Raw genomic sequence first — 26765 nt, 5'->3', positions numbered from 1 at the left:
GGCCCTGTGCTTTTAGAATGGAAGGTTTCTGCTTTGTCTTTGCTGTGAACACGTATCTATGTGGATCATTTATGTACCAAATACTGATAACATATTGTGAGTAAGTGTGGAAATAAAGTCCTAGTACAATAAAGGAATTACTTGATCTTTAATGGGACAATGGTGGTATTAGAAGTTGTTGGTGTGGAGCTGGAAGGATTACTACTAAAACTACTAAAACTACTACTACTAGTACTACTATGACTACTACTACTACTACTACTACTGCTGCTACTATTTGTGTTTTGTAAAACCTTAGCCCAGAGTTACCCAGTGAGAAAACCCCTCCTTCTCCTCCTCCTCCTCCTTCTATTACTACAACTACTGCTACTACTACTGCTAGCAGTGGCGGAACATTAAAAAAAAGTACTGTGCTTCAGTATAAATTTTAGGTGTCTGTGCTTTACTTAAGTAAATTTTAAAGTGAATACATTTTAGTTTTACTTCACTACATTTGAGAGCAGATATCTGTATTTTCTACTCCACAACATTTTTGAACTGGAGTAAAAGGTGAAAGTATTAAGTATTGTTTAAGACCTGCTGAAAAGCCTGAGGATTTATTTTTAACACGTTCATAATTTGAGGAAATAAAAATATACCAACAAAAACAGCTAGAAAACAACAATTCAGTTCATTCTGTTGAACAAATTCAGTGCAAATCTTTATCAACATCAGTACATTTGAAGCTTTGTAAGATCTCAAAATCTGTGCGAAATACTTTTACTTTTTGATCTCTAAGTACATTTTTAAACAGGTATTTAATACTTTTTACTTAAGTTGATTTTTCATGTGATACTTTTACTTTTTCTTGAGGGTTTTTTTTTGGTCCAGTATCTATACTTTACTTAAGTAACAAAATTGAGTACTTCTTCCACCACTGATGACTACTATTACTACTACTACAAATAACACCTAGCCCATATTATAGTGCACATAATGTAATCTGTTGAAATAACAAGTACGATCTTATGCACACAGTTGGTTAGTGGATCCTTTACACTGTGAATACTTCATGAACGTTTTCTGAACTAAACCACTTCCCCTTTCCCCCGTCATAAATGCTACTCAGTGGAGCCCTGATATTGTTTTACAGCTGCACGATAAGGGCCTTTAAACTCTAAGTGGTTAAGTAACCGCACTTATTGCACCATCTTGTGAATAAAACAAGTCCTGCATGCCATTAAGAGTCCCGGGACAGAGCAAGAAACAACCCCCTTATTTACGGCGATCTCGCTCCCCAGCCCTCCTTTCATAAAGTACAATCACTACTGCATTTGTGAGTACCCATATAGCTCTCACAAGGTATACAAAGTGAATTTATTTGTATGTGTGACAGTGCGTATGCTCCTATCCTATCCCCACCAGCATATTTTATTTTGATGGTACATGTCAGGCGGTACTAGATCCTTATAGCTAGCTCTGCCTCTGTTGAAGTTTCATCACAACTTGCAAAAATAAAAATAAAGAGGAAACATGGCTACCATCCAAACAGATCAAATCATTTCCCTGGAGTTGCTTTGGGATGGCAAACAAGCAAGGATCCAGGTGCGTTCCAGTTATGATGAATGCTGAATGAAAGGTGAGGGTAAGTGGGAGGGATATTTTTGGTAGTAGGTGCCAGGGAGCAGAGATGGAGAGGTTTGGAAATGAAACATTGAGTTAATGATAGAGGTCAGTTAATTAAAGCAGAATATCCAAATGACTGTGGAGAAACAAAATGGACAGTTAGACAAATGCCTGAGGCGCTGCAGAGCCTAAGCCACTGCTACCGAGGTTATACACAAAGAGAGAAGGCTGGAGATTTGTTTTTGTCAAATTATTTTTAAAAGAAACTTTTTTGTTTACTTTGTATCATTGGACTTTGATTTGTTCTACAGTAGTTAACAATTTAATAGCAATTTCAATCTTAAAATTGCACTTTAGAACTTTTCTTGTCAAAGGTATGCTATCTGCTGGTTCCATGGAGCAGCTAGATTAAATGTGCACTGTAGAACTTTTCTGGTGGAGGTCATGCCATCTGCTTGTCTTCATGGCACAGGCAGGGAGATATTATCGCTTTGCCCAGAATGCTTCACACTATGGCATTTAACTTATATATCCCTATGGAGACAAGCATATGGCGCCATCAGGCTGATTTACAGGTAATACCTGGTGAGTGGTGCCCCAACTCACAGTAGCCTACGTTTTTCAATTTTGAGCAATAAAAACACCTGAAATTAAATGCTAGATAGATATACTGTGGAACATTCCAGGAAAAGCAACAACATCTCCATGGAGACAGGCAGGTGGCAAACATATAAAAGCTTTATAGTACCAACATAATATTGTAATCTATAGAGACATTTAGAAATCTTCTTTAGATTTTGTTCAGAAGAGTTTGCCTATTTTATTGAATGAATCCAGATACATGCTACATAGAATTCAGTGCTAACTATAACAGCTTTAACATGACAGTGATGTAACGCTAATGACCTCACAGCATAAATCACTGTAGAACATAGTTAAGTTAGCAGTGCTGTGTAATTAATATGACGTCTGACTTAAGGTCAGGAGCAGCTTACTTGGACCCAGACATATTTTTCCATTAAATGATTCATCTCAATTACACAGACAGACTGACGAGGGAGCTGTGTCTCTGATGTGCAACTGGAATTATCCTATTATGGAAGTATGGGCTGATTACGCTTGTAAAACTGCACCGTATCGGCCCAAGGCTATAGCACAGGTATAAAAGTGTGTAGTCAAAAATGTACTCAGGTAAGACTAGTTACATTTTACCACAACTTGAAATTTATTCAAGTCGTGCTAAAGCTTTTGATTTAAAGCAAAGGTTTAGTAAAGAAAAAACATTTGTTTGAAATATACATTTTATATCTAAAAACAAATTATAAAAAAGTACAATTCTATTCTCTCAACTAGACAATATTTTTTGAGTGAAGACATTTCTCTGCTCATTCAAGCTGCTTCTTCAGTTCTGGTCAGATTTCTGGAGGACACTGCCTTATATCTGAAGGGAGGAGCCTACTACATTGAAGCTAACACACCTATCTGTATAAAGTTTCTGTTTGTTAGCTAGGTCTATTGAACTACACTAAGTGTGAACGGTGCCTGAGTCATATTTTGCATTATCATTCTCACACCTATTTTGTGAGAGCACCCATTGTTTTGATTTAGGTCTGAGGATGACTGAAGGACTGACTGAGGGATTACACAGTCATCTAAAAAAATCCAACTTAACTGTTAGTGTTTAAGACATAGACAAAGTGGGTGCAATGTGAGGGGTGTGAACCACTAAACCATTTGAGGTTCTTCAGCCCCACAGGCACATTTTATTCATCACTAAAGGTGTACTGCATAACATTTCTAGTAACAGGTATGCTAAGCTTTTATATTTCATGTGTTCATCTTTGTATTATTACAGAATTTACAGAACTTCCCCACAAATTTGGCCTGGCACCACCTTCTTGTCTACATGTAGATTCCTAGCATTAATGCAAACAGTAGGCAAAGCAATCTAATATCCATGTTGCATACCCTGCACAGAAAAGTTACACAGTACACCCTTAATATTTTTGGTGCAATGTATTACTCAAGAAGAAAATGTCAGTACAAATGACTCAAGTAAATAAGTGAGTAAATGTAGTATATTCCTGGTCGTAGTGCAGGTAAAGAACACTTTTGCGTGTCTGAGGGCGGTGTGCAGAGTCTATTCTATTTGTGAGCAGCCATATTGTGCTGGAGAGCAGGCCATTTCCAAAAGCACCTCTCAGCGCTCCATTAGCCCAGGAGCCTTGGATGTACCAGGAGTGCGCGGCTAAAGGGGGGCGAAGCAGAGAAAACACTGGGAATGCTAACATTTGAAGAGAGAGAGCTTTGCTGAGTGCACCCTTCTGACCTGGATGCTTTGGTTATTTTTAAAGCTGACCGACAGAAAGCAAGGGAGAGAGGGGAGACAGGAAAAGGAGAGAGGGAGAAAGTGTGGGGGGGCAAAATCATGCAAAAGAGGGAGAGAGGGGAGTAAAAAAGTAAGAAAGGAAAGGGAGAGAAAGAGAGGGAGGAACCAGGGGAGAGGGAAAAGTGATGAAGGGAGATGAAGAGGGAAAGGAAAGGAAAAAGCAGAAAGAAGGGAAGGAGAAGGGGAGAGAGAGAGAAGGAGGGGAGGGTGGAAGGAGATAGTGAGGTAGAGAGAGAGAGACGGAGAAACTGGAGGGGGAGTGATGGTGCAAGAGGGAAAGTGTGGGAGGGAGAGAAAGAAGGAAGGAGAAAAAGATTGAGAGCAAGAGAAAGAGGGAAAGTGGGAGAGGGTAGGGCAGCTAAGACAAAGATGAGATGACTCAAACCACCCACACAAATGACTGAAAATCATGTTTGAGTGAAATGCAGGAAGGTTCAATATTACATGAACAATATTTGAAATAATGTTCTTTCACGCCAAGAATGGCCCTCACATAAACCCAAAAGAAAATATATAAAACTCCTTCAATATGGAAATTGGAAACATATACAGTGTAAGTGTAGAAAATCTGCTGATAAATGTGTTTTATATCCATCCATCCATTTTCTTCTTCTTATCCAAGGCCGAGTCAGGGGGTCAGCAGTCTAAGCAGGGACTCCCAGACTTCCCTCACCCCAGATACTTCCTCCAGCTCCTTCGGTGGGACCCAAAGGCGTTCCCAGGCCAGCCAAGAGACATCTCTTCAGCATGTCTTGGGTCTTCTGCAGGGCCCTCCTCCCAGTGGGACATTCCCACCACACGCCCCTAGGGATGCGTGGAGGAGGTATCTAGAACCTGAGCCACCTCAGCTGGCTCCTCTTTTTTAACTGTTTATTTTCATGGTTTTCACAAAAAAGAATAAATACATACATATATTAATAATAAAACAAATATAGAAACGCTTGCTCCTCTTGACGTGGAGGAGCAGCCGCTCTACTCCTAACTCACCCTATCCCTAAGGGAATACTTAGACACCGTGCGGAGGAAACTCATTTTGACTGCTTGTAAACGTGATCTTGTCCTTTCAGTCATTACCCAAAGCTCATGACCATAGGTGAGGATAGGAAGGTGGTTTTATGTTCTTATTTTATTTATTTTGATGCTTTTCTCTCTCATAATTTTTAAGGTAGTTTTATATATATATATATATATATATATATATATATATATATATATATATATATATATATATATATATATATATATATATATATATATATATACACATATATATATATATAAAAATCTTGTGCCACCAATGTGGAATGATCTTTTGATACCATGGGTGTGCAGATGGTAGGAAGGGTAAAGCACCGGAAAGGTTTCTTATTGAAAAGTTGTAGTTGAAGTAGTTGAAAAAGTAGAGCTGCAGTGACTGCAAAAACATACAAGAGCTAGATAGATAAAAAATTGCGTGGCAGAAATGATCAACTGAACCACACAATAGATTCGTTAGAAATTACTTCCAAATCTCCTGTCTTGTCTCATCGGGGAGTTGTGTCTCATCCCATCCCTATCATTATGTAATACAAAAGCCTGGATTAATAGTGTGGGTTATTTAGGGAAGGGCATCTGGAACAAGTTCTATCCCAAAAAGTAAATTACTGCTCTGAACATGGTGACTTCATCGATAATTGTACAAAAAGGTACAAAATGTTGTCTCATTACCACTAACAATACTGATTATATCCATTTTGTATATACACGATCATTGACATTTTGGGCAAATTGCTGCATTTACGAAACATTATTCCACTTTTGTGCCGTGGCGAGGCCCTGATGATGATGATTGCATAGTATTTACTCACTTGAACGATTGTATTAAAAAGTACCATAGAGATTTAGCCACTCAGTTGTGTAATGAAGGCTGCAGATACACAATGGGAGGAATGCACTGAATAGCAATGCCTATGGTCTGTGGCGAGGCCGACATTGAGATGGAGGTTAATGGGGCAAATCTTTGGGGATCACTATTCCAGTTGTCTCCGTACAACAATCTCATTTAATGTAATTCCTATTGAGTATTATGTAAGGTTATGGAGTTGGATCATTTAAACCTAAGCTCAAAAGACCAATGCGGAACAACTGATCTACTCTGCAGTATGGCATTAGTATTTTTAGCTAATGCATTCTTGCTGTGGTCAGAATAGCCTCTCCAGAGGTTTGACATATAGTGTTTAATGTCATATTGTGGAACATTTCAGGCAAAGCAATAAAATCTCCATGGCGACACATGCTCAAATCAAATAATACAGTTAATTTTCTTTGGTCACTTAACGGTTCAACTGTTTATGTTATCTTACCTTATTTAATTCAATATTTTGAGTAAGGAAATTCAAATGGAACAAGTTTATTTGTCTGAGTTCACTTTAATTAACTTAATGAACTACGTTAGACTTTACTGTTTACTTTCTTAATGCCCAAACTCATAATTTTGTCCTCCATGACTTTAAAATGTGCAAAATAACCTGAATGGACATAATGCTCCTGTACAGCTGCAGCTCTGACTGTTGAGGCTGGAAGTGGGAAAGTGGAGTGCATTTGTAGAGCGTGATTGGCACTCAAGGCTTTTACAGTGTGTTTCATTATACCATTCAAAACCACATTTATAGACCAGCACCTTGGGTTTATGACGGGACAAGGACATTTAAACAGAATCAAATATGAACTCTACCATTTGCCAGGCACTTCATGGATGTCCTGGGCTGATGCTTTAAACCTAACCAAGCTTTTATTTCATCAAAGGTTGAACACTCACATTTACTGTCAAATTGTGAATCATATTTGCAAAATCTGATTTTAAACTTTGCTCTGACTTCAATTTTACCAATTCTTTCTTATTCTATTGTCATTATTCTATTTTATACAATTTTTCATGCAGGATGTCACCTACTGTGACAGACATAGTGTACCAAATTCTAAAATAAATACATTATCGAAAAGGATATACAAATGACAATGGTATACAAATGAGTCTACCCTTAAGTACAGCACATTTTTATTTAACATTGTTTAATCTTTGATTCATTTTTTTTTCATTTCATTCACTATATTATTAGCCCATGCTCAAAATTTTCAGAGATGAAATTATGAATTTCATGTGTCATTTGAAGTATTATTTTTAAATGAAAATTGTCAAAAAGTGCAAGAAAAAGTGAGTTTTATAGTTGGACCCAATTGTGACCAGTGGGATAATATCTTGTATTGTAAATTAATTTTGACTTTAGTCACTGAGATAGAAGACACCTTTATTTTTAAAGATCACCTGTTGTGCTTGTGTCTTCTATATAGTTATAATCTATGATGCCTGTGGATCATTATGTTATAATTTTTACATTTTAAATTGCAATATTAGTCTAAAAAGACTTAATAAAAGAACCAAGTCTGCTGACTTCTGCGTTAGAAAACTGCTGTGTCCAATGAGAACTGACGTCAACGCCATCACAACAAAGAGCCGTGGAGCTGTCAGCACCGCCTTTACTTCAGATCACACTAGCTAGCAGCAGATTTTTTTTTTTTTTTAAAGGTACCAAAATGTCTATGTGATGCTGCCAAAGTGTACATGTACCACCAACAACAAAAAAATAAAACTGGAGAATAAATCTTGCTGTTTCTTAGGCTTGTTTCTATGTAGCTAAAGGGAAGAAGTTTGTCTGAGCTGCTTCTGAAGCAGCTCGTGATCCTTGGATGATCTTCATTTTTCTCTGGGTTCTAGAGGGCTATGAAAAACATCCAAGCTCCTCTAGCTGCTATTGGGAAAAATCTGTGGAACACTCAGACTTATCCCTGTAGCAGCCACATGTCCGTTGTGCACATACACATAGCACCACTGTCAGCCTGTCATACTGTTTTTTGCTGTTTAAAATACTTTTGTGGTAGTGATTCACTGCACATCTGTCTCACCTGTGCAGCTGCAGCTCACCCAAACATTGTGCTACTATTGCTGCAGAAATAATTACTGTTTAATCTGATTATGTTTATGTTTGAGTTTGTCACATTTGAGAGCATTAATTCAGAAAGTTGAGTTGTTTTAAAGCACTTGCCTCCGCTGTGTCCAAAACCATTACATTTTTTTCTCTTGTTTTAGGTCTTTCTTTTTTTTTTACTTGTGTAACCAAAGAGACATAGATTAGAGTCTCCTACAGAAACACACACACATAAGTCTGGCAAAACAAGGACAAAGGCAAAGTTGCAAATATTTACATGGCTTTATGTATTTTACAGTGATTTCAAAAGTCTTTTCCTTCTACTGAAAGTGCACCAATCAATGAGACAGGTACCAGCCAACAAATAAACTTTGCAAAACGTGAGTGATGTCTGACAATTGGTATTTAAAGGGCTAAAGTGCCACTGTGTGGGGTTTGTCCTAGTCCTAGATATTTAAAGCGCTTTGTGCCATCCCTGAGATCTATTGTTGCATTGCACTAAGGACCCCACCATTTACTGCAATAATCAAGACTTCTGCTACTATACCAAAAGCACTCTATACAATGAGAACGAGCACTGAGAATAAATCATAATAGAGAGCAAAATTACAAGCAGTAGTGCCAGTCTGTAAACACAAAATCATGGAGTTAGCTCTTAAACAATGCAATCAAGTGTACTGTAACAACTGTCATTTACCAAGCATTCAGAAGATCCTGCTTCACCTGGGGCAGGGGGAGCGATCAGAGCGGCCACCGTCACCACAGCCAGTTCCATACTACACCTTCTCTGATGATCACCACTAACATCGTTAGTGCAAGACTTCATTTACAAATGCTGTTACCTGCAAGCCCCTGACAACACTGTAGCTCTTTCTCAGAGCACTTGACACAGCATTCATTCAGAAACATACATCACCAGTGAATTCACCTTGTTTTTTTAATACTACAGGACTGTTCACACGTGGTAAAGAACTTTAGCTGAAACTTTTGTTCAATATAGAAATTCTATCAGAACAGCAAAAAACTACAATTTGTGACACATGATCAGAGTTTTTTCAAAAGTAAATTTTCAGTAGAGAAATGTGTGAAAATTACTTTAAAAAAAGTGTAATATGTGAATGAGCAGTGACAGTGGCAACATGCTGGCTAAAACCTGCTCAAGAGCTGTCTGAACGCTTGGCTTTCTTTACATTTACCTTGTAGGAGTTTACCGGATACTGGACACTTGGCTTTGAGTCTAGAAATAGAATGAGTGTGACAAAGTTCCAAAATCTGTGGTACTGCTTGGTCAGATAGTGGTAATGAGATCTGATTCTCAGTTGACCTGCGGAGGCAATGCAGTGGAATTAAATCTGAAGGGTTGTCATTGGCAAATAACAACAAAGAAGAGATTTAGGATGGCAACAAGAAAATTCAAGTGGAAGGTTAATAAAGCATATAATCACTTGATCAAAATGTAATTTACATTATGTTCAATCACAAAGACTCCTGCTGTGTAAAAAAACATGTTTAAAGTTAAATTAGCATAACATAACTTAATTATAATTCTCCCCTTGAGAATAAAAGAGTGCAAGATAGAATACTGTGCTCTGGTACATTCTCAGGCAAGTTAATGCTACACTGTGAAAGATTCCAGACAAGCAGGTGGCCATACCCACGACCAGAAATTTTACCTAGTGCATCAAGTATTAGCTTTATTCAAATTAGGATTCATTGATTCTGAATTCAATATTATGTAACTAAATCTGTGTATGTATTTAGTTAGAATATAAACTTTTGCACTGTGTTGAGCTCTGTTGTTTAGCAGTACAGGAGTTATGCCCAGTGCACTGGTGCAGTGAGCGATGATGGAGGGAGATGAGGAGGAGAGAGGCCCCTGTTTCAAGTGTCAGAGCACAAATGTCACATCTGAGGGACAAAACACTGACAAAACTACTGGGACTCTGAGCTGCATGAATTGTACACTTACTCATTGCATTGTACAGTGTTGTCAGTTCTTGTGTTATGGTTATTATTTTAGATCAGCTGATGGTCTGTCCAATTTATTTGAAGGAGAGGTACAACACACTCAAAAAGTCTTATTGACGATGCAGAGACAAAACACTAAATGCTTCCATTCAGCATTACATTCAGTTTGCGTCTATGATTAAAAATATGTATTTGATTGCGTCTTATAGCTTTTAGTTTGGTTTGTGAACAATGAATCATCATGAATCATTGTGAGTGGCTGTTCAAGCATTCTAAGTCTCATTTCAAAACAGCACAAAGAAATTCAGCAGAAAAGAATGAGTACCACCTAATCTTTTTGTTTTTTTTTTTGTTTTTTTTTGGATCGATGGACTTACTAATATTGCTCAACACTGAATTTCCTTCCCAATTTAAATCTAATCTGGCCATTTTAGCTTGTTTTACTGAAGTAGACTTACAGATACTAATTTGGTGCACATTTAGCCATGTTATAATGTTGTTACCTCATCAAAAACATACCTAGAGTTGTATTTAGTTTCATTCACACATGTTTGAGTTATCCTGCATTATTAATCTGTCTACATGTCCAAAGCTCAAAATGCTCTATATGAAACAAAACACAACTCCTGGTATGTTTTGATGAGGAAACAACATTATAACATCATATCAGAAAATAGCCCTTTAAAATGAACCCCTTAAGGCACAACATATTGACAATAGTAATGATCTTTTTTTTTTTTTCATCAGCACTACTATTTATGTAAATTACAAACCAATGAATTAAAAGTTACATTTATCTTTTGGAGTTTGATCCAACAGTGGGTGCTTCGATCACTTTCACATATCACTCTTTCTTTGTTGTATCTTGTTCTTGTAACTCCTCCATTAAATCAAGTCACAGTTCTTGTACAACCTTAACCCTGCATGAGTCAGCCTTAATAGTTTTCTACTGCCAATCTGCTCCCATGCTTTCCCCTACCACCCTCTGCAAATGAATTTAAATCCCCCTTTTCTCTGAGCGGGAGTGCCACTCGACGACACGTGGCCTGCCTGGAAATGGATGTTCTCCGAGGCAGAGGAGTGATGATGCAGGTTATTTAAAGGGGAAGAGCCAGGGGACGGTCCCAGGACACTCATAAAGACGGTGTTAAAGGGTTTACCCACCAAAGCTTTATGAATTACACAGAGAGGAGCATGTGGGAGAAAAGATACTTAACGCAGACTCTTCTGAACCAGAGATGCAGGCAATTATGTCGTTTAGATGCTGATTTAGGATTGGTTTATGTAAGGGTTGCAGCATTAAATGAGAATAGTGGTGACTGGTGATCAACTGCTAAAACCAGTGCCAATCAATAATCAATACAATTTGCAAAGGAACACATTAACAGTTACATTTTTATGCAATGCTTTTTTCCCCTTTAAGGCACTCAAAGCTTTGGTTTACATTAAGAAACCACTCACCATTCACACGCACATTCATACATCAGTGTACACAGACACTGGGGGTAAGGTTAGTTAAGTGTCTTGCTCAAGGACACAACAGCAGGATTCATCTGTGGGAGCTGGAATCACACCGCCAACCTGTGGAATAGTGGACAAACGCGCTACTAACTGAGCTACTGTGACCCATATTTGTAAGTTGAGAAATAGAAAGGGCTTATCGGACCTTGTTTAATCATATTTCACACTTGTTTCGAGCCTGGTTTAGTATCAGATAAATAACTGATAAATAACTAACTAAATAACTGATAACTAGTCTATTGACCTTCCACAAGTAAGATGGACTTTTTTTTGTTATGACCTGAAAGTCTCCAGATTAGGATAAAAGAGTCTATATCATCTATCTGTATCGTAATATTGTTTGTATTAGATTAGATTGACCATATCAAGCCATAAATCTGATCAAAAGGTCTGGTTTCAAATGAACTGCAAGCTGTACTGTACCATGAGCTAAAAGATAAAGAGAAGCATGTAGACAGGATGTTTAATGGGCTGGCTTTTACTCCATGTTAAATAATAGTGAGCAAGTGACATTATAGAGTCTCTTAAGGCTGCGGCGGCTACAGGAAAGCCCCATGTTAATGCATCTACACCATTAGAGACTGTCTGCAAGTACTTTATAAATGGATACAAATGTACAGCTGACTCCCTTTGGATACAAGGGTTTAAAAGCTCATATTATAAGAGATGTAAAGGGTATGCTTACTGATCAGCTCTTACTCTATTTATACAAGCAAAATTCCAGCTACTAGAATCGATTAATAATAAAATATCCTGGAAAAAAAATATGAGCTATGGGTGTATGGCCTAATCCAGTCATTTACTCATTACATTTTTACATTTAGGTTCTTGTTAAGCATTTCATTAAATTCAATTCTGTGATCACTTTAAACACTTATTTACTGCCTGATCTTTGTTAGGAAATTCTGAAATTTTGAGAATACTTTTTTTCTTGTTTTGTTTGTTTGTTTTCCCAAAAGCTGTTGCATACACTGTAATGTTTCACACACGCTGAGCAATGTTATTTTTACTTCCTGTTTCCTTGTTTTATAAAGTGCTCTATTTATTGGATTTTATCATGGTTGATATGCTTTTGTTGTTTGAATTTGCACAGCACGACTGTACGACTGTACGACACTTAATGTTGAGCAAACTTAGCCAATACTATTATTATTTTAAAATTATAATTTGCATTTTAAAACCAGTGTTAATGAGTTTATTTAAATGTATTTTCATCCATTTCAATATGTGTAATGCATATATAAGCCTTTTTCACATATTAAACTGACCTAAACTGAGAGCGAATGTCCAAGCAGAAGAACCAGGATCCATTTACTTGAGCCGTGTGTAACGTTTTAATGAACTCCTCAGTTGGCTTCTTTCTGCTTCATTAGCTTAGCAACAGTGTGTTAAACTAGCCTTCACTTTACATACATTATCTGTTCCTATCGCTCCCAGCTAACAGTCCTCTTGTCCTCTTCTCTCTCTCTTTTTCTCTCTTGCTCCTTTCCTATAAACAACACTGATGTAATTTCAGATTAAGTTGTTTCTTGTAATATGTCAAACTAACACAAAACAGAAACACATTTTGTCATCCCTGCCCATACTATAACAGTCAAATGGAACTGTAAATTCCATCATAATGTCAACAAAGAGAACCAACGTGGTGTTAAGAGCTGTGATAACTAGCTGGTGTGTACAATTTGAGCTTCATAAATGCACTTTTTAGTCTTGCCATGTCGCTGCACTGTTTCAGCTTGTCAGCGCTGAAGCCAAGTCCCCCATTTGGGAGTAGTTCAGGTCGTTCTGTTAACTCACTCAGTTTGATGGCAAATGCAACAAAACAAAAGTACTCAAAGTAGTACTCAAAGTATACATTTTAAGGACTGAGGTTATATTGTAAACCAGAAGATGATTCAGGAGAAGATATTGGCGATAATAGGTCATTTGGCAGAGTGTGTGTCCACTGATGTCAAGGTTGCCGGTTCAAATCCCACTCTCAAAGTAAACATCATTGGTTGAACGTCAGATCCACTGACTCACAGTTAGGGCAATTCCAACTCCCACAGATTCCAAGTGATTCCAACTCCCACAGATTCCAAGTGATTCCAACTCCAGCAGATGAATGCTGTCATTGTGTCCTTGGACAAGACCCTTAACCCTGCATATACTGGTGTGTGCATGTGTGTGTGAATGAGTGAGTGGTTCCTTGATGTAATGCACTTTGAATGGTGAAAAGTGGTGGAAAAGCGCTATATAAAAATATGACTATATTACTTTGTGGGAAAAATAATTTATAAACACTGCTATTACTCATCTTGAATATAAAGTTAAGAAAAAAATGCACAGATATCAGTACTAAGATGACATAATACTATTTCGCAGAAAGTTAACTTTGTCAGTAAAGTTTATGAAATAATTGAGGAAACACCATTGCATAATATGATCCAAATATTGTGAGAATTAGGTCATAGCAACAACAGCATTCACAATCTTATTATTTTCTATTCAAAAGGTATTAACTGAAAACATAAGAAAGGAGGAGATGGAGGAAGTGTCTTGGATGAGGGAAGCCTGGGAGTCACTGCTTAGACCGTGACCTGGCCCCAGACAACAAAAAAAAATTCCAACCTATTTTGCATGTGCTATATTGATTTCAAATACATTTTACAACCACAACAGATTTGTTCCTATATGGTTCAAGCTGGTAAAATCCTAGTTTAGTCCTGCTCAAAACTTGAAATGGTCCGGCTTAGGTTCAGCCCTGGTTTATCTCTGGTCTTATGCGTAAAATCCTCCCTTCTTCTTCCTCTTGTTGTCAGTCTCGTCAGATAAAGTGGGCCCTGTGCAGGTTTCACTGTCAGGAACTGGGATGGATCAATGATAAGTGTCTTACCCCTGACTCTGCTCCTCTCATCCCCAAATACAGATTAAACTATTTCACCCCGAATAGCACGTCAATCACAAGTCACACCTTCGTTTTCCATTGGCCTTTTAAACACCTCACTGCCCCCCATTTTCTAATCACCCGCTACTGAGCCAGATACTGCATACAAGCATGAGCAGAGGCAAAAGTACAGGTTTCATGCAGTAGTGACCTCATGTACCTCATCAAACTAGAGCAGTGAACTTGAGCTGCATATACAAATATTGGTGGTTTTCAGATTCTAGAGAGTGATAATGTCAATGGGGCAAGAGTTACATTTTCCTATTACATTGTACTTTCCCATGAAATATATAATAAGACGCAATGTACAAATGATGAACCTGATCATTTCTACGGGTGATTAGACCCAGTCACTATATATAAAACTGCATTTAACCATATATATTTTAACTGCTCCCAACTGCATTAAAGCAGACTTATTATGCAAGATTTTCAGAGCTTTTAACCATTTACACACCTGAAGTTGTATTTGGAGTGAAATGTGTATGTCTGTGCAATCTTTAATCACTTCATTTCAAGACACCATATTGCCGATCATTCCCCATTGTCAACACCACCGGCATACACCCACTGCTGAACTTACTTTGTTTTCCAATTTTACTTTCTTATTCTGTGATACACAGAGGATTCAGCAGTACTGCATATTCATTTTGCTACATATATAACAAAAATCCACTGCTTGCTAGCCTAATCTGGAGCTATCCATCGGAGGTACTGACTCTTTGTGATGACGTTTATGGCGATGTCAGCTCCCATTGGGCACCACAGTTTTCCAACCTGGAAGTCAGACTTGTTTCTTTTATTACGTCATTTTAGATGAATATTGGCATTTAGAATGTGCAAATTATAACATATAAATGATCCATGGTGTCATAGATTATAACCATGTAGCAGACACAAGCACAATAGGTCTTCTTTAAATATTATTGGCTCATAGAATGTTGTGATGTCATCTAAAATCCAACAATAAAATGTTTTCAGATGACAACAGACAGCAGATTAACATCACCAAGTGTAGACAGTCCATGAATAATGCATGAAAATGTATTGTTCGTCTTGAGTGTTTAAAAAGTGCAAATTCACATATATAAAAAAGCTGTTATCAATGCCCCACCATGTAAGATTTCAGCCAAAAATAATAAGGCATTTATTTTCTTTACAGATGTGTTTATTGAACTAAAAAAAAAAAAACATGAACTTGTCTCTCAGCAAACCTGTGGCAAAGTGAAGGTCGTGAAGGTCACTTGGTTTATTTTCTATTTTCTTTTTGTTCGTGACAGTGTAGGATTATCTAACTCATTATGTATGGCTAGGTTCAACCACTCGTTTCTACATTTAAATTGTGATAATCGCATAACAATTGTTTTTGCTGTGTTAGTAGTGAATTATCCTGTTACCAAAAAGGAGAGTGCCTATTTCACTATTATGGAGACTAAGACTACCCCACGGCAACACACAAAAACATCCCATTCTAACTGATATGGCCTGGACCCACTTAATGAGAGCTGTGGTATTTAAATACAGGGGAAAAGCAGCAAGTTTAGTGACCACAGGGAGGGATCCGGCCAAATCAAAGTCCCTCTATGGACAATACCACTGTATCCACAACAGTGATTACAGCAGAGGCAGTGCTGTTTACACTGCGGTGCCTTCAAGGACAGCTGTGTTTTATGCCTCCAGTAAACTTTGATATGGGCGTGTGTCGTGCATGTTTATGCAAGGTTCAAATGCATCAGTTTCAATGAGAGTCTGCCCATATTGCAACTTCAAATATTTGTGAGTTTATGACTAAAGAGGTGCAGTCTGTTCATGTATTTTACTTTGACTGGAGTTAAAGGGTGTGATGATATTTGGATAAGAAATAAGACATTAGAGAGGTCATAATAAACGATTAGCACATTCCACCATCTCAAATAACAAATGTGTAAAGTAAGAACAATTCACACAGTGGTTTCTTGTAGAGATTCCTTGCATGACTTTGCATTTGGATAGAGGATTGGAGATGGCAGATTAATTGCTTGTGACATGAATTATAACAAGATTAATTAATCATTAATCAACTGTACAATTGGGTCCCTTATGAAAAAGATGACTATGAATCTTAGAAGGATGGCGAAATAATAATTAAATAATAATGGCACCAAGTTAACCAAGTCAAATATAGTGATAGCACTCATGACTCTCTATTACAACCGTGGACCGGTCCAGGACAGAATCACACTGAACAATGCAGAAAATGTAGGACTATGCACCATGTGATTTTCTTCAACTTTCTCAATAGTCATTCAGTGCCAGGTATGGCATCTGGTTCAAAGTCCTCCTACTGCCACAGCCTCTGTGGATACAAGTGATGATACATTTTCAAGTATATGTTATTAAAAAAATAGCTCTGTTACTGGAGAGTTACTTTGTCTATCTGTGTCCTGTGTCTTCAAAGTCCTGCCTTTTTCTGAAAGATACAGGGATTTTATCCCACTCTTTTTATTTTAACAGATACACTATTTGAAAAACTGTAATGCACAAAAAAAACTAAACATCAAGTATAAAATGTGTTAGCTTACCCGCAGCTACAGCCAAGTGCTCTGGATATCTCTTTCGTGTTTGCAGACTCTGTGGAAGCAACAAATTGAAATGTTAATACAATTGTCACACTTGTAGATGGGCACTGGGCAGTCATGCTTACAATTTGTTTCATGGAAACAGCCCTTACATTAAACCTAATTTCAGACCAAACAAACACAAAATGTTTTTACTATGACTACATTCTAGACTAGAAACCAGTAAAACCTTTGAAGTCTTACCTCCAAAGCAGCACAGTCCTCCTGGATCCACACTGCAGAGGTTCCTGTGACTATTCTGTCCTTTATACTTTTGAATTTTCCCTCCGAAGGTTTTGAGGAGGGGAATTCCTGAGGGACGACTTTCACCATAAACGTTAACAAAGTCTTGTTTTCTCAGCGTGTTTAAAACATGCAGGTCTAACATCAGCCACAATCAACCTGCCTTTGTAAGACTTCAAGTGCTGGACAGAGAATCATAAATAAGTAATGTTACTGTAAAATTTGATTAGCCCCTCTGCCCTTTCAGAGGATTTTTTTTTTTTCAGTGCACTGTAAATGACATGCTTCTGTGGAGACAGGCCATTGTGTGGCCATGATCTATCACAGGCCATGATCTATCACACATGATAGATCATTTATTCACTAAGATCTTTTATTATTCCCTTTTGTTTTCTTTTGAAATAAGGTAAATTGTCTCTTGATGTTTGGTTGCTCTGCGTAGCTTTATTGTGCATAGCCTGTCCAGGAATACATTCAGTTGGTGCTTATCAAAGTGCACTGGGGACACACGCTACACCCAAGGGCTTGTGGGTAATACTCAGTACCTCACTTTCTCAGCTTGTTTATTTATTCTCCACTTTCTATCTATGTTTTCATTTCACCAGCTTGTCACCGGCTGCGTGTGCGTGACTGTGGAGTTGTCATGTTTTTATCGTTATGGTCCTGATATGAATCTATGCTGTCTTTTCCTAGGTGTACACGCGATATGGAAAATGCTACACTTTTAATGGCAACAAGACCGCACTGAGGAAGACCAAGCAAGGCGGGATGGGGAACGGTCTGGAGATCATGTTGGATATACAGCAAGACGAGTATCTGCCCATCTGGAGGGAAACCAGTAAGCCACAACATATTTGCTCAATGTTGTCCTGTCATGCGCTTTCCATATTGCTCAAAATAGAAATTCAACTTGCTATGTTTTTTCATTACGTTGCTGCAAATATGATTTGTACAATAGCAAAAACAAACTCTGGTGTCTGATTTTCTCTGGCATCATATTTTTGAAATGCGGTTTAACTTTATGTCAAGCTATCACGCTATGACAAATGCACTATTGCCTTAAAGCAACAAGGTGTTGGGTTTGATTGCCGGTTTATATGGTTCCTGTGGTTTTCCCTGCAGTTTAACACCTGTGCAATTGTGGATATATTATTTTCATTAGCATTGTATTTTTACAGAAGCATTCTTATTGTCAAATCAAGACCAAGCTCTGACATGTTGACTCTACATCTTAATCTTGTATTTTATAGTTATTGGATTTGATGATTACCTGCTCAACATATGACACGCAACTGACGCAGGGAGCTTTTTGGAAGCTCACTTTACATTTTCATTCACTCCTCACAATTGGTCTTGGTAAGCTGGTCATGTTAAGGGGTTTACTGACAAGCACATAGCTGCCAATCTGTGCCAGTGGCATCTGCAGCCACGTTGTTTATGCTTTGGCAATGTATCTTGCCTAAGGACACAAAGATAGCAATTAAACAGTCAAGTTTAGCACTCCTTTGAGCCACTGCATTTAACACAAATCAGTTTTTATGGTATTTTAGAAACAGAAACAACTTTAATTGGGAAAATACAAGATACAAGTCACTGACAGTTGAAAAAAATTCATAACTCTTTTGTTTCTAAATATTTTTATTTTATTTTCAGAGCATTTAGAACTACCCTTCCGGCATTAATATGAGCAAATATAGCACCAAGGAACGAACCCTCATTGTACAATGGTACTTTGAGTCACATGGCTCAAATTCAGAAACTCAGCGGTGTTACAGTCGACATTTTAATACCAGAGATGCCCCAAGCGTAATTGCCACTAAAAGAATAATAAGTAGTTTTCAAAGACAGGGTGCAGTGTGATCTCCCGAGACCTGACTACTCCTGATTTCTTCCTGTGGGGCTATCTTAAAGAAAAGGTGTTTGTGAATAAACCTCAGACAATAAACAACTTAAAACATAATATTGAGGATCAAATAAGAGCCATAAGCCCAGAAATGCTTTCAAATGGTGTGCAAAGTGTGTGGGATAGGGTTATTCAATGCAAAACCGAAAATGGTGGACACTTAAAGAACATTATTTTTAAACATTAGGTCATTTTTACTTCCCCTAATTTAAGTAGTGTTAAGTTCAGGTGTAAGTGAACAATTATAACCTTATGTATTGCCAAAAATCTCTGAAGGTTCATTTTACCTACTGCTAAAATTTGGTGAGTATAACTTAAGAATTATAGGACTTTTAAGATGTGAATATGTTATTTCACCATTGTCCACCTCCCCTCTGAGTTCATTTTCAAACATGACATGATGGTAAGGTGTTTTTAGCTCCAAACCCAGGCCAAGCTGTCAGTTAGTCCCTGTGCGGTTGCCTGGGTAACCCCTGTGTTTGTGCTGCAGATGAGACTTCTCTGGAGGCCGGGATCCGGGTGCAGATCCATAGTCAGGACGAGCCCCCGTATATCCACCAGCTGGGCTTTGGAGTCTCCCCAGGCTTCCAGACCTTTGTGTCCTGTCAGGAGCAGAGGGTAGGTTCTATCTCATCCATTACGCTTCTTTGGCCAATGCTTCTGTTGTTCTAACTATAGAAAGCTCATGTAGAGTGCAGTGGTTCTCAAACTTTTCACTCCAAGCACAACCAAAGAAAATAGTATCTTACTGTCTTTAATGGATTAGTTTTGGATTATTTCTTGGAATAAATATTCAATTAGAGCAGAATAAGGTCTAATCAAGTTCCTAATAACTCAAATTTAGATTTAGTATATAATTTAAAATATTTTTGGTGCCAGAACACTTCCTCCAGAGTTTGTGTTTCCAGTTCCAGACACACACCCTATGCTGACGTCATACAGCACTCAGACATTAGTATCACAATTCATTTGACATTATATACACTTATAAAATGCAGTTGTAGATTTTTGCATTCAAAAGTATAATGAGCTATATTTATCTAATCACTAGTGAACTATTTATATTGATTTCCAAGGTTTTGTGTCAAAAATTAAAATAATAAATGAGACATATTAATTGCTTCAAAATGCACCAAAGAATTACATCAGAACTATTAAAGGCTGACAAAAGCACCCCACTAGAATATAGAACTAGAATGAGAGCTAATAAACTATACTCCTTAGCAGCCTCTTTAGTGCCACTTCACACACACCACATTTTGAGAACCCCTGCTCTGGCTTACCTCCAGGCCTCATAAATCTGTGTTTGGTTTCAGCTGACCTATCTGCCTCAGCCCTGGGGGAACTGCCGCTCCAGCAGCAAAGAGAAGTTCCCTGGATACGACACGTACAGCATCAGTGCCTGCCGCCTGCTGTGTGAGACCAATGAGGTCATCCGCGTCTGCAACTGCCGCATGGTGCACATGCCCGGTAAGGCCCTGTCCAATAGTCTACATGCCCGTAAGGCCCTATCCAACAGTGCACATGCTCAGTAAGAGTCTGTCTGCATACTGCACAAGCCGAGTGAGGCCCTGTCCAATAGTGCACATGTCCGGTAAGACCCTGTCTAAGGGTGCACAAGCCCGGTAAGAGTCTGTCTGCATACTGCATAAGCCCAGTAAGGCCCTGTCCAATGGTGCACATGTCTGGTAAGGCCCTGTCCAATGGTGCACATGACCGGTAAGGCTCTGTGTAACTATCGTCCTGGTTTAGTGTTGGCAATTGCATTTGATGGTTGTCTAATTGCTTGGTTAATAACTATTACCGATGATGTCATAGATGATGGGTTAGTTTTTCACATTTTTGTACATTGCCATGAATTATACAAAAGATAAATATGTCTGTGTAATCCCTCAGTCGTCCAGGACTAATCCATAGTAAAAGCCAAAGTTAAATCTGTCAAGTGGATGAAAAGTTGTAGGAGTGAAGACGTTTTGCTGCTCATCCAAGCCATCCAAGCCATGATGAGCATATTTTTTGTTTCTTTGTTTGTTTTTTGTACATTTTGTTTTATTGTTAAAAATGGCTACATAACATTATGTGTTTGACCCAGAGCCTGAAGTTTTGGTATAGTCAGAGTACAGATTGGTTGGAGATAGGAGAAAACTTAAATTTTCTGAGCACTCAAGCCCCGAATGCAGAACTTTGCAGAATTACTCAAACATGCATAAATCAATCAAAGTACAAGTTGCCAATGAAAAATAAAAAGAAAAAACTAATGAACACATACAAATTTTACATCATATTGTCCCTTTAAGAAGAAGAAAAGGCATTGAAATCACAGTTGTGGCTGTTAGCTATACTATAATTACCAATTTAATACAACAAACACGCCTTAACCAGTCTTTCATTAATATAAATACCCTGTGTTACTAATAGTCACACAGCAGTGAAGTCTGAAATGGGCAGAAAAGATGAAAGTGCTGAGCTGATTGGGGTCTTTGAGAGCCACTGGACACAGATTATCCAGCACAGCATTACAGAAGCACACTCCGATATGAAGCACCAAGGTCGAGAGGAGCCAACGTCCAATCTGAGCCCAGTGCGAGAGGGCCAAAGTCTGGGACACAGTGTCATCTGCCCCCCTCCTGATAAACACGCTGGAGGTGACAAAAGAGCTGGGCACTTTTGATGCTGTTATGGCTTTCTGGCTTTGTAATTCTGTTACATTTTGTTTTTTCTGCTTGGTCTTGTGATGGTTAAAATATAGTAAATGATGTACTAATCCTGGACTATTGCTGGCCAATATGCTGTATGTATATGTTACATGTAGACACACAGTTGTTGACCTTTCACTTCCTATCAATACAATTTGATAAGGACTGAAAGGTCAGGTCTATTTAACAGTTAAAATTTTAAACATAGGTAAGGAGACTAGGAACATTTGCAGATAACAGTGTTTTTTAAAAATGTACAAAATTTGTTGAGTTTTTTGTGCATCATAGATCAGGTGATGGCATTTAATTAAAGTTTATTACATTTTACCTTGAAAGAAATAATTTCATTAAAATATTAAGACTGAATACAAAGATTAAATCAAGGGTACATTCTAATTAATAGAAATACAGTTACATTCAAATTGCTCTTTTAGACAAGGCAATTCCAAAGACATAGAGACAAATAGACAGATGTCCCATCAGGTGCGTTCATTTCTGGAGGACACCTTCACTGGCCCCTCCCTCAGCGCTCTCCTCTGTGTCAGATCAGTCTGGCACAACCACGTCTAGACACAAGTGTAAGGTCAAAGCAGAGACTAAACCAGGAAGTTAAAGTAAACCAGAAACTAAAGCAGAAAAACATGACTTAACTCAGATAGAAATCAGGACAAGTGAGACTACGGTGAGCAAAACTAAACCAGGACTAAAACAAGATTAAACAAGGACTAAACTAGGATTAAACCAGTACTAAAATGAGACAAAGCCAGAATTAAAATTAAGCTTACAGGTCTAACTCAGTGGTGGACTACAACTAAGTAAAAATAGTGAAGTACTGTACTACAGTTTTTATCTGTACTTAATGCATTTTAAAGTGGATAATTTTTACTTCACTACATTTGAGAGCAGGTATCTGTACGTTCTACTCCACTACATTTTTGAACAGGGCTGAAAAGTAAAAATATTTTTCATTATAGTGCGAGACCTGTTAAAAAGGCTAAGGATTTATTTTTAACATGTTCATAGTTTGGGCAAACAAAAAGATACAAATAAAAACAGCTTGAAAAGCTAAATTCAGCAGAAATCTTCATCAAAATCAATGCATTTGAAGTTTTATAAGACCCCAAAAAATGGACAAAATACTTTTACTTTTTATTCTTTAAATACATTTTTAAACAGGTACTTTAATACATTTACCTAAGTAGATTTTTTTCATGTTATACTTTTACTTGAGTATTTTTTACTCCAGTATCTGTACTTTTATTTAAGTACAGATACCAGGACATATTCAAATGTTATCAATCAATTACTAAACCAATACAACGTGAACATTCCACACACAACACTATATCTATCTTGTCTTTATTCCATTATAGGTGTTTTGGTCAAATGTGCCTTTCATTCTTAGTCTGAGTGAATGGGGTCACCTTCACAAATTTGACTTATAACTTGGTCGTGACATTACCTGGTTGTCTCCACAGAGATAGATAACTTTCATACCGTGCCGTGGAACTTTCTAAGTGAAGAAATAACATCTCCATGGAGACAAGGATGTCTCCATGTCTCCATGGAGACAAGGATGTGGCTGACCCTCCATCAAGTCAGTAATAATCTTTGACTAAACAAACTCTAAACGAGAACTAAACCAGGTCTAACCCCATAGACTGTTAGTATAAATGAACATGGCTAACCTGCTAGCCGCCATGTTCCAAATAGGAAGGGATCATGGGCAGACTTCTGGCTCCATCGACTCACACATGGAAAAATCGTCTCTGTAACTACGGCACTGAGCCTTGTCATTTTGGTCTTAAAATGTTCGTATTAACCTGCTCTACATGATCCTGGGGTTTCTATTTTGCTATTGTGTCCATAAATCAAGATAGGAACATCAATAACAGACAAATCAGGCACTCTCTCTCCCTGAGGTCATTCCCACCAGCATTAGCAACAGGATTGATTGACAGTGTTGCTAAGCGCCTTTTCAATGCTAAACCAGCGGTGTGGGCGGAAAGGGGCATTACCTTCATCAGCCTTGGTCTGGATTTGCTCTTTGATTGCTATGATACTCGAGGTTGAAATTCCAAATATGGAACTCGGCTCCAAATAGGCCCATATAAGTGCTAGCCTCAACAAGCTTCATTTGACTGGAGCTGAACACTATAGTTGTCGTCACGCTCACTTAGTCTATTTCTTTATACAGTTTATGGTCTAACCTAGGTCAAAGTAGAACTAATTTTGACTCAAATCACATGTGAAAAGCAGGACTGGTTTCGAGCAGTAAAAGAGGCATTTCTGAAGCCTCACTTTGAGCTTGTTGAATCATTGTTTGTGACACCGCTGGTTTGTCACTGCGCTGTCACTGACATTTGCCGCCTTATTAAGCACAATTGATTAGACCAATCGATAAACAACATCTAATTGGAGCAACAAACAACATGCAAATCTCTCCTAATTATGAAGCTAGTTCCTCTGTAATCCTATAGACCTGTATGGATTACTCATGTCATAGAATTAGAACATTTAAGCTCTGCAGTTGCAATGGGCACAGTTCAAAGCTGTTGTTTATGTAGAGGCAATTTGTTCAAATGTAATTAAATGTGTCATGAGCCACCTGTTGTTACAAGTCAGTGCGCTCACTTTTAGCCGAAAGCTAGAATTTGTCAAAGGAAGTTGAAACAAATGGGAAACATATCAGATTTTTTAAAGTGATATACGGCCATGATAATATCCGTGCAATATATATCTTATTGGCTCAGTATCTTTAGTCACAGAAAGAAAAATAAGCATGCTTACAGTTACTAGTGTCAAAATAAAAACTTAATTAATAAGGAAATTGATTGATAGGTACCACCATACAGAGAAATGCATAATAGAAGAAACATTTGAGCTTTTTATTGAAATATAATATTCTGTTTTCATCAAGACAAAAATGCAAAAAAAATAAATGAATAAAAAAAAATTACAATTTATCTGTGGAATCCCAGCTGCAGAAGTGTGAATAGCAAAAAAAAAAAAAAAAAAACAACAGTTGAAACAAGGTCAGGTAAATAAGATTGGAACTTTTTTTTTATGATTTTGCAAAATTGTGTAAACATCTTTTAAAATTAGTCAGTGAAATCCCAATTGTGAATTGGTCAGTCACATATGCCAAAGTGACAACGTGGTACAAAATTACTGGAATGACTCATATTTCTTTTAAACAATATAATCTGCATGACTAAACTTATCAGTCTTTTATCCAAACAGCCTTTTGCCCCGACATTGCTGAGTCATATGAATAAATACACTTGTGTTTCTCCTTAAGGCAGACTCAGTTCACAAAAGACAAGACGGATGTAAACTGAACTGTTTCCCACACACACCTTCTACAAATACAACAAGATATTTCCTTGAAAATTTGGTTTCTTGGTTGCCAGTTTCCATGATCCATGTTTCACCTTGTTTTTCTTGTTTGAGTGCCAAAAGAAAGAATTCAAGAATTTGCTTTAACCTAAAAAAAATTCTACAAAGAAAATGTTTGCTTCTGAATCTTAAGGACATCCATCATCCATCCATTTTCTTCCGCTTATTCGGGGCCTCGTCACAGGGCAGCAGTCTAAGCAGGGACTCCCAGGCTTCCCTTCACCCCAGACACTTCCTTCAGTTCCTCCGGGTGGGACCTCATTATATTTTACTCAAATTCTCCAAATGAGTTAATGTTTTTTGTGTGTGTTTTTTGTTTTTATTGAAGTTACGGTGCTATATAACATTGAGAATTGCAGAAATAAAGGCTGATTCTTGTAATATTATTGACAAATCCATATAATTGTATATACAATAATTGTATAATTGTATTTAAAGTTATAATAACCAGAGGAATATCATAATGGGATCACTTTATCTATGCAATCTGTAATAGTAGACTCTATGCATCAGCATCATCATGAAAACGTCCCTTTTTATAATGTCATTTCATTAGATTGACTATCTTGAGACTGACTGTAGACCTTGGCCTTTGCTCTTATATTTAACTTCAGATATGAGATTATATTTATCACTTCTGATCAAATAAAAGATTTCCAGTCTGTCTGGCATCTCTGCCTTCAGCTCTGTCTCTGTCAGGTGGCACCATGCTCGCTATAGTTGTCCCAACACGCATCAGTAGTGAAGAGATTTTATTGTTGCAAATGAAGTGCCCTGAAAATCCCTCAGAAAGTGGAGGCAGCGGCTGGTTCAAAGCGCAAAGGGAGCTTCAGGCCAAGTTAGAATTGAAAATCTTTTTACTTCCTGAATGTGACTGCTTTGTATCAAGGAGTGAAGCCAGGTGCCTTATTGGACAATGTTCTGAATATATGTATAAATATAAATATAAATATATATATATATATACACTTTTTTTTTTTTTCTGGAATTGTTTAAGTCTTGTTCAAGAGCAAAAGCTTTAACCAAGTTTTATTTTACACTTCATTATTCCTACCTTAATGTTACGCACTGTATAATAACAATGTAACCCAACTGTGGTGCATTTTGTAACTACCTGTAATGACATAACATGGTGCATTTCATTGTACTTAAACACCGCAATATAAAGTGCAACTACCTTTGCCACGTTCATTAAAACACCTATGCTTCAGTTGCACCTATGATCTAGGTGAAGCATAAATTCAACATAGAAGACTGTATTTCAAACCTTGCCTCACCTGCTACCCAATCACAGTCTGCTACAATGGGCTCTCAACCAATCATGCCCCATCGCTATGCAGCAGCTAAACCATGTGTCACCTTAACCTCTCCATCTATTCTTCATAATATCTGAATTTAGTTGTCTAAAAATTCAATTATGATCTCTCACTGAAAAATATGTTTTATCTTAGTTGTCACCCATGATAACATACTTACCCAATTCCAATGAAGTTGGGATGATGTGTTAAAAAAAAAAAGTTAAGTTTTGCTTCTTCAGCTGTTATGTGGGGATT

The 26765-nt window shown here is 37.6% G+C and overlaps 1 protein-coding gene across 1 annotated transcript in view; it reads left to right on the top strand.

Annotated features, from left to right (window-relative positions):
- asic4a (acid-sensing (proton-gated) ion channel family member 4a) overlaps nucleotides 1–26765 on the top strand; it is a 149286-nt gene that overhangs the window by 108443 nt on the left and 14078 nt on the right. Inside the window, exons 2-4 of the mRNA XM_033987488.2 lie at nucleotides 17908–18052; nucleotides 19608–19735; nucleotides 20434–20587. Of these exons, the coding sequence (XP_033843379.1) occupies nucleotides 17908–18052; nucleotides 19608–19735; nucleotides 20434–20587 (427 nt within the window). The remainder of the gene's footprint in view (nucleotides 1–17907; nucleotides 18053–19607; nucleotides 19736–20433; nucleotides 20588–26765) is intronic.

This window comes from Periophthalmus magnuspinnatus, chromosome 21, assembly GCF_009829125.3.
Source record: "Periophthalmus magnuspinnatus isolate fPerMag1 chromosome 21, fPerMag1.2.pri, whole genome shotgun sequence".
NCBI lineage: Eukaryota > Metazoa > Chordata > Actinopteri > Gobiiformes > Gobiidae > Periophthalmus > Periophthalmus magnuspinnatus.
The sequence above is the reverse complement of the archived record's forward strand: the minus strand, read 5'-3'. Positions and strand labels throughout refer to the sequence as shown.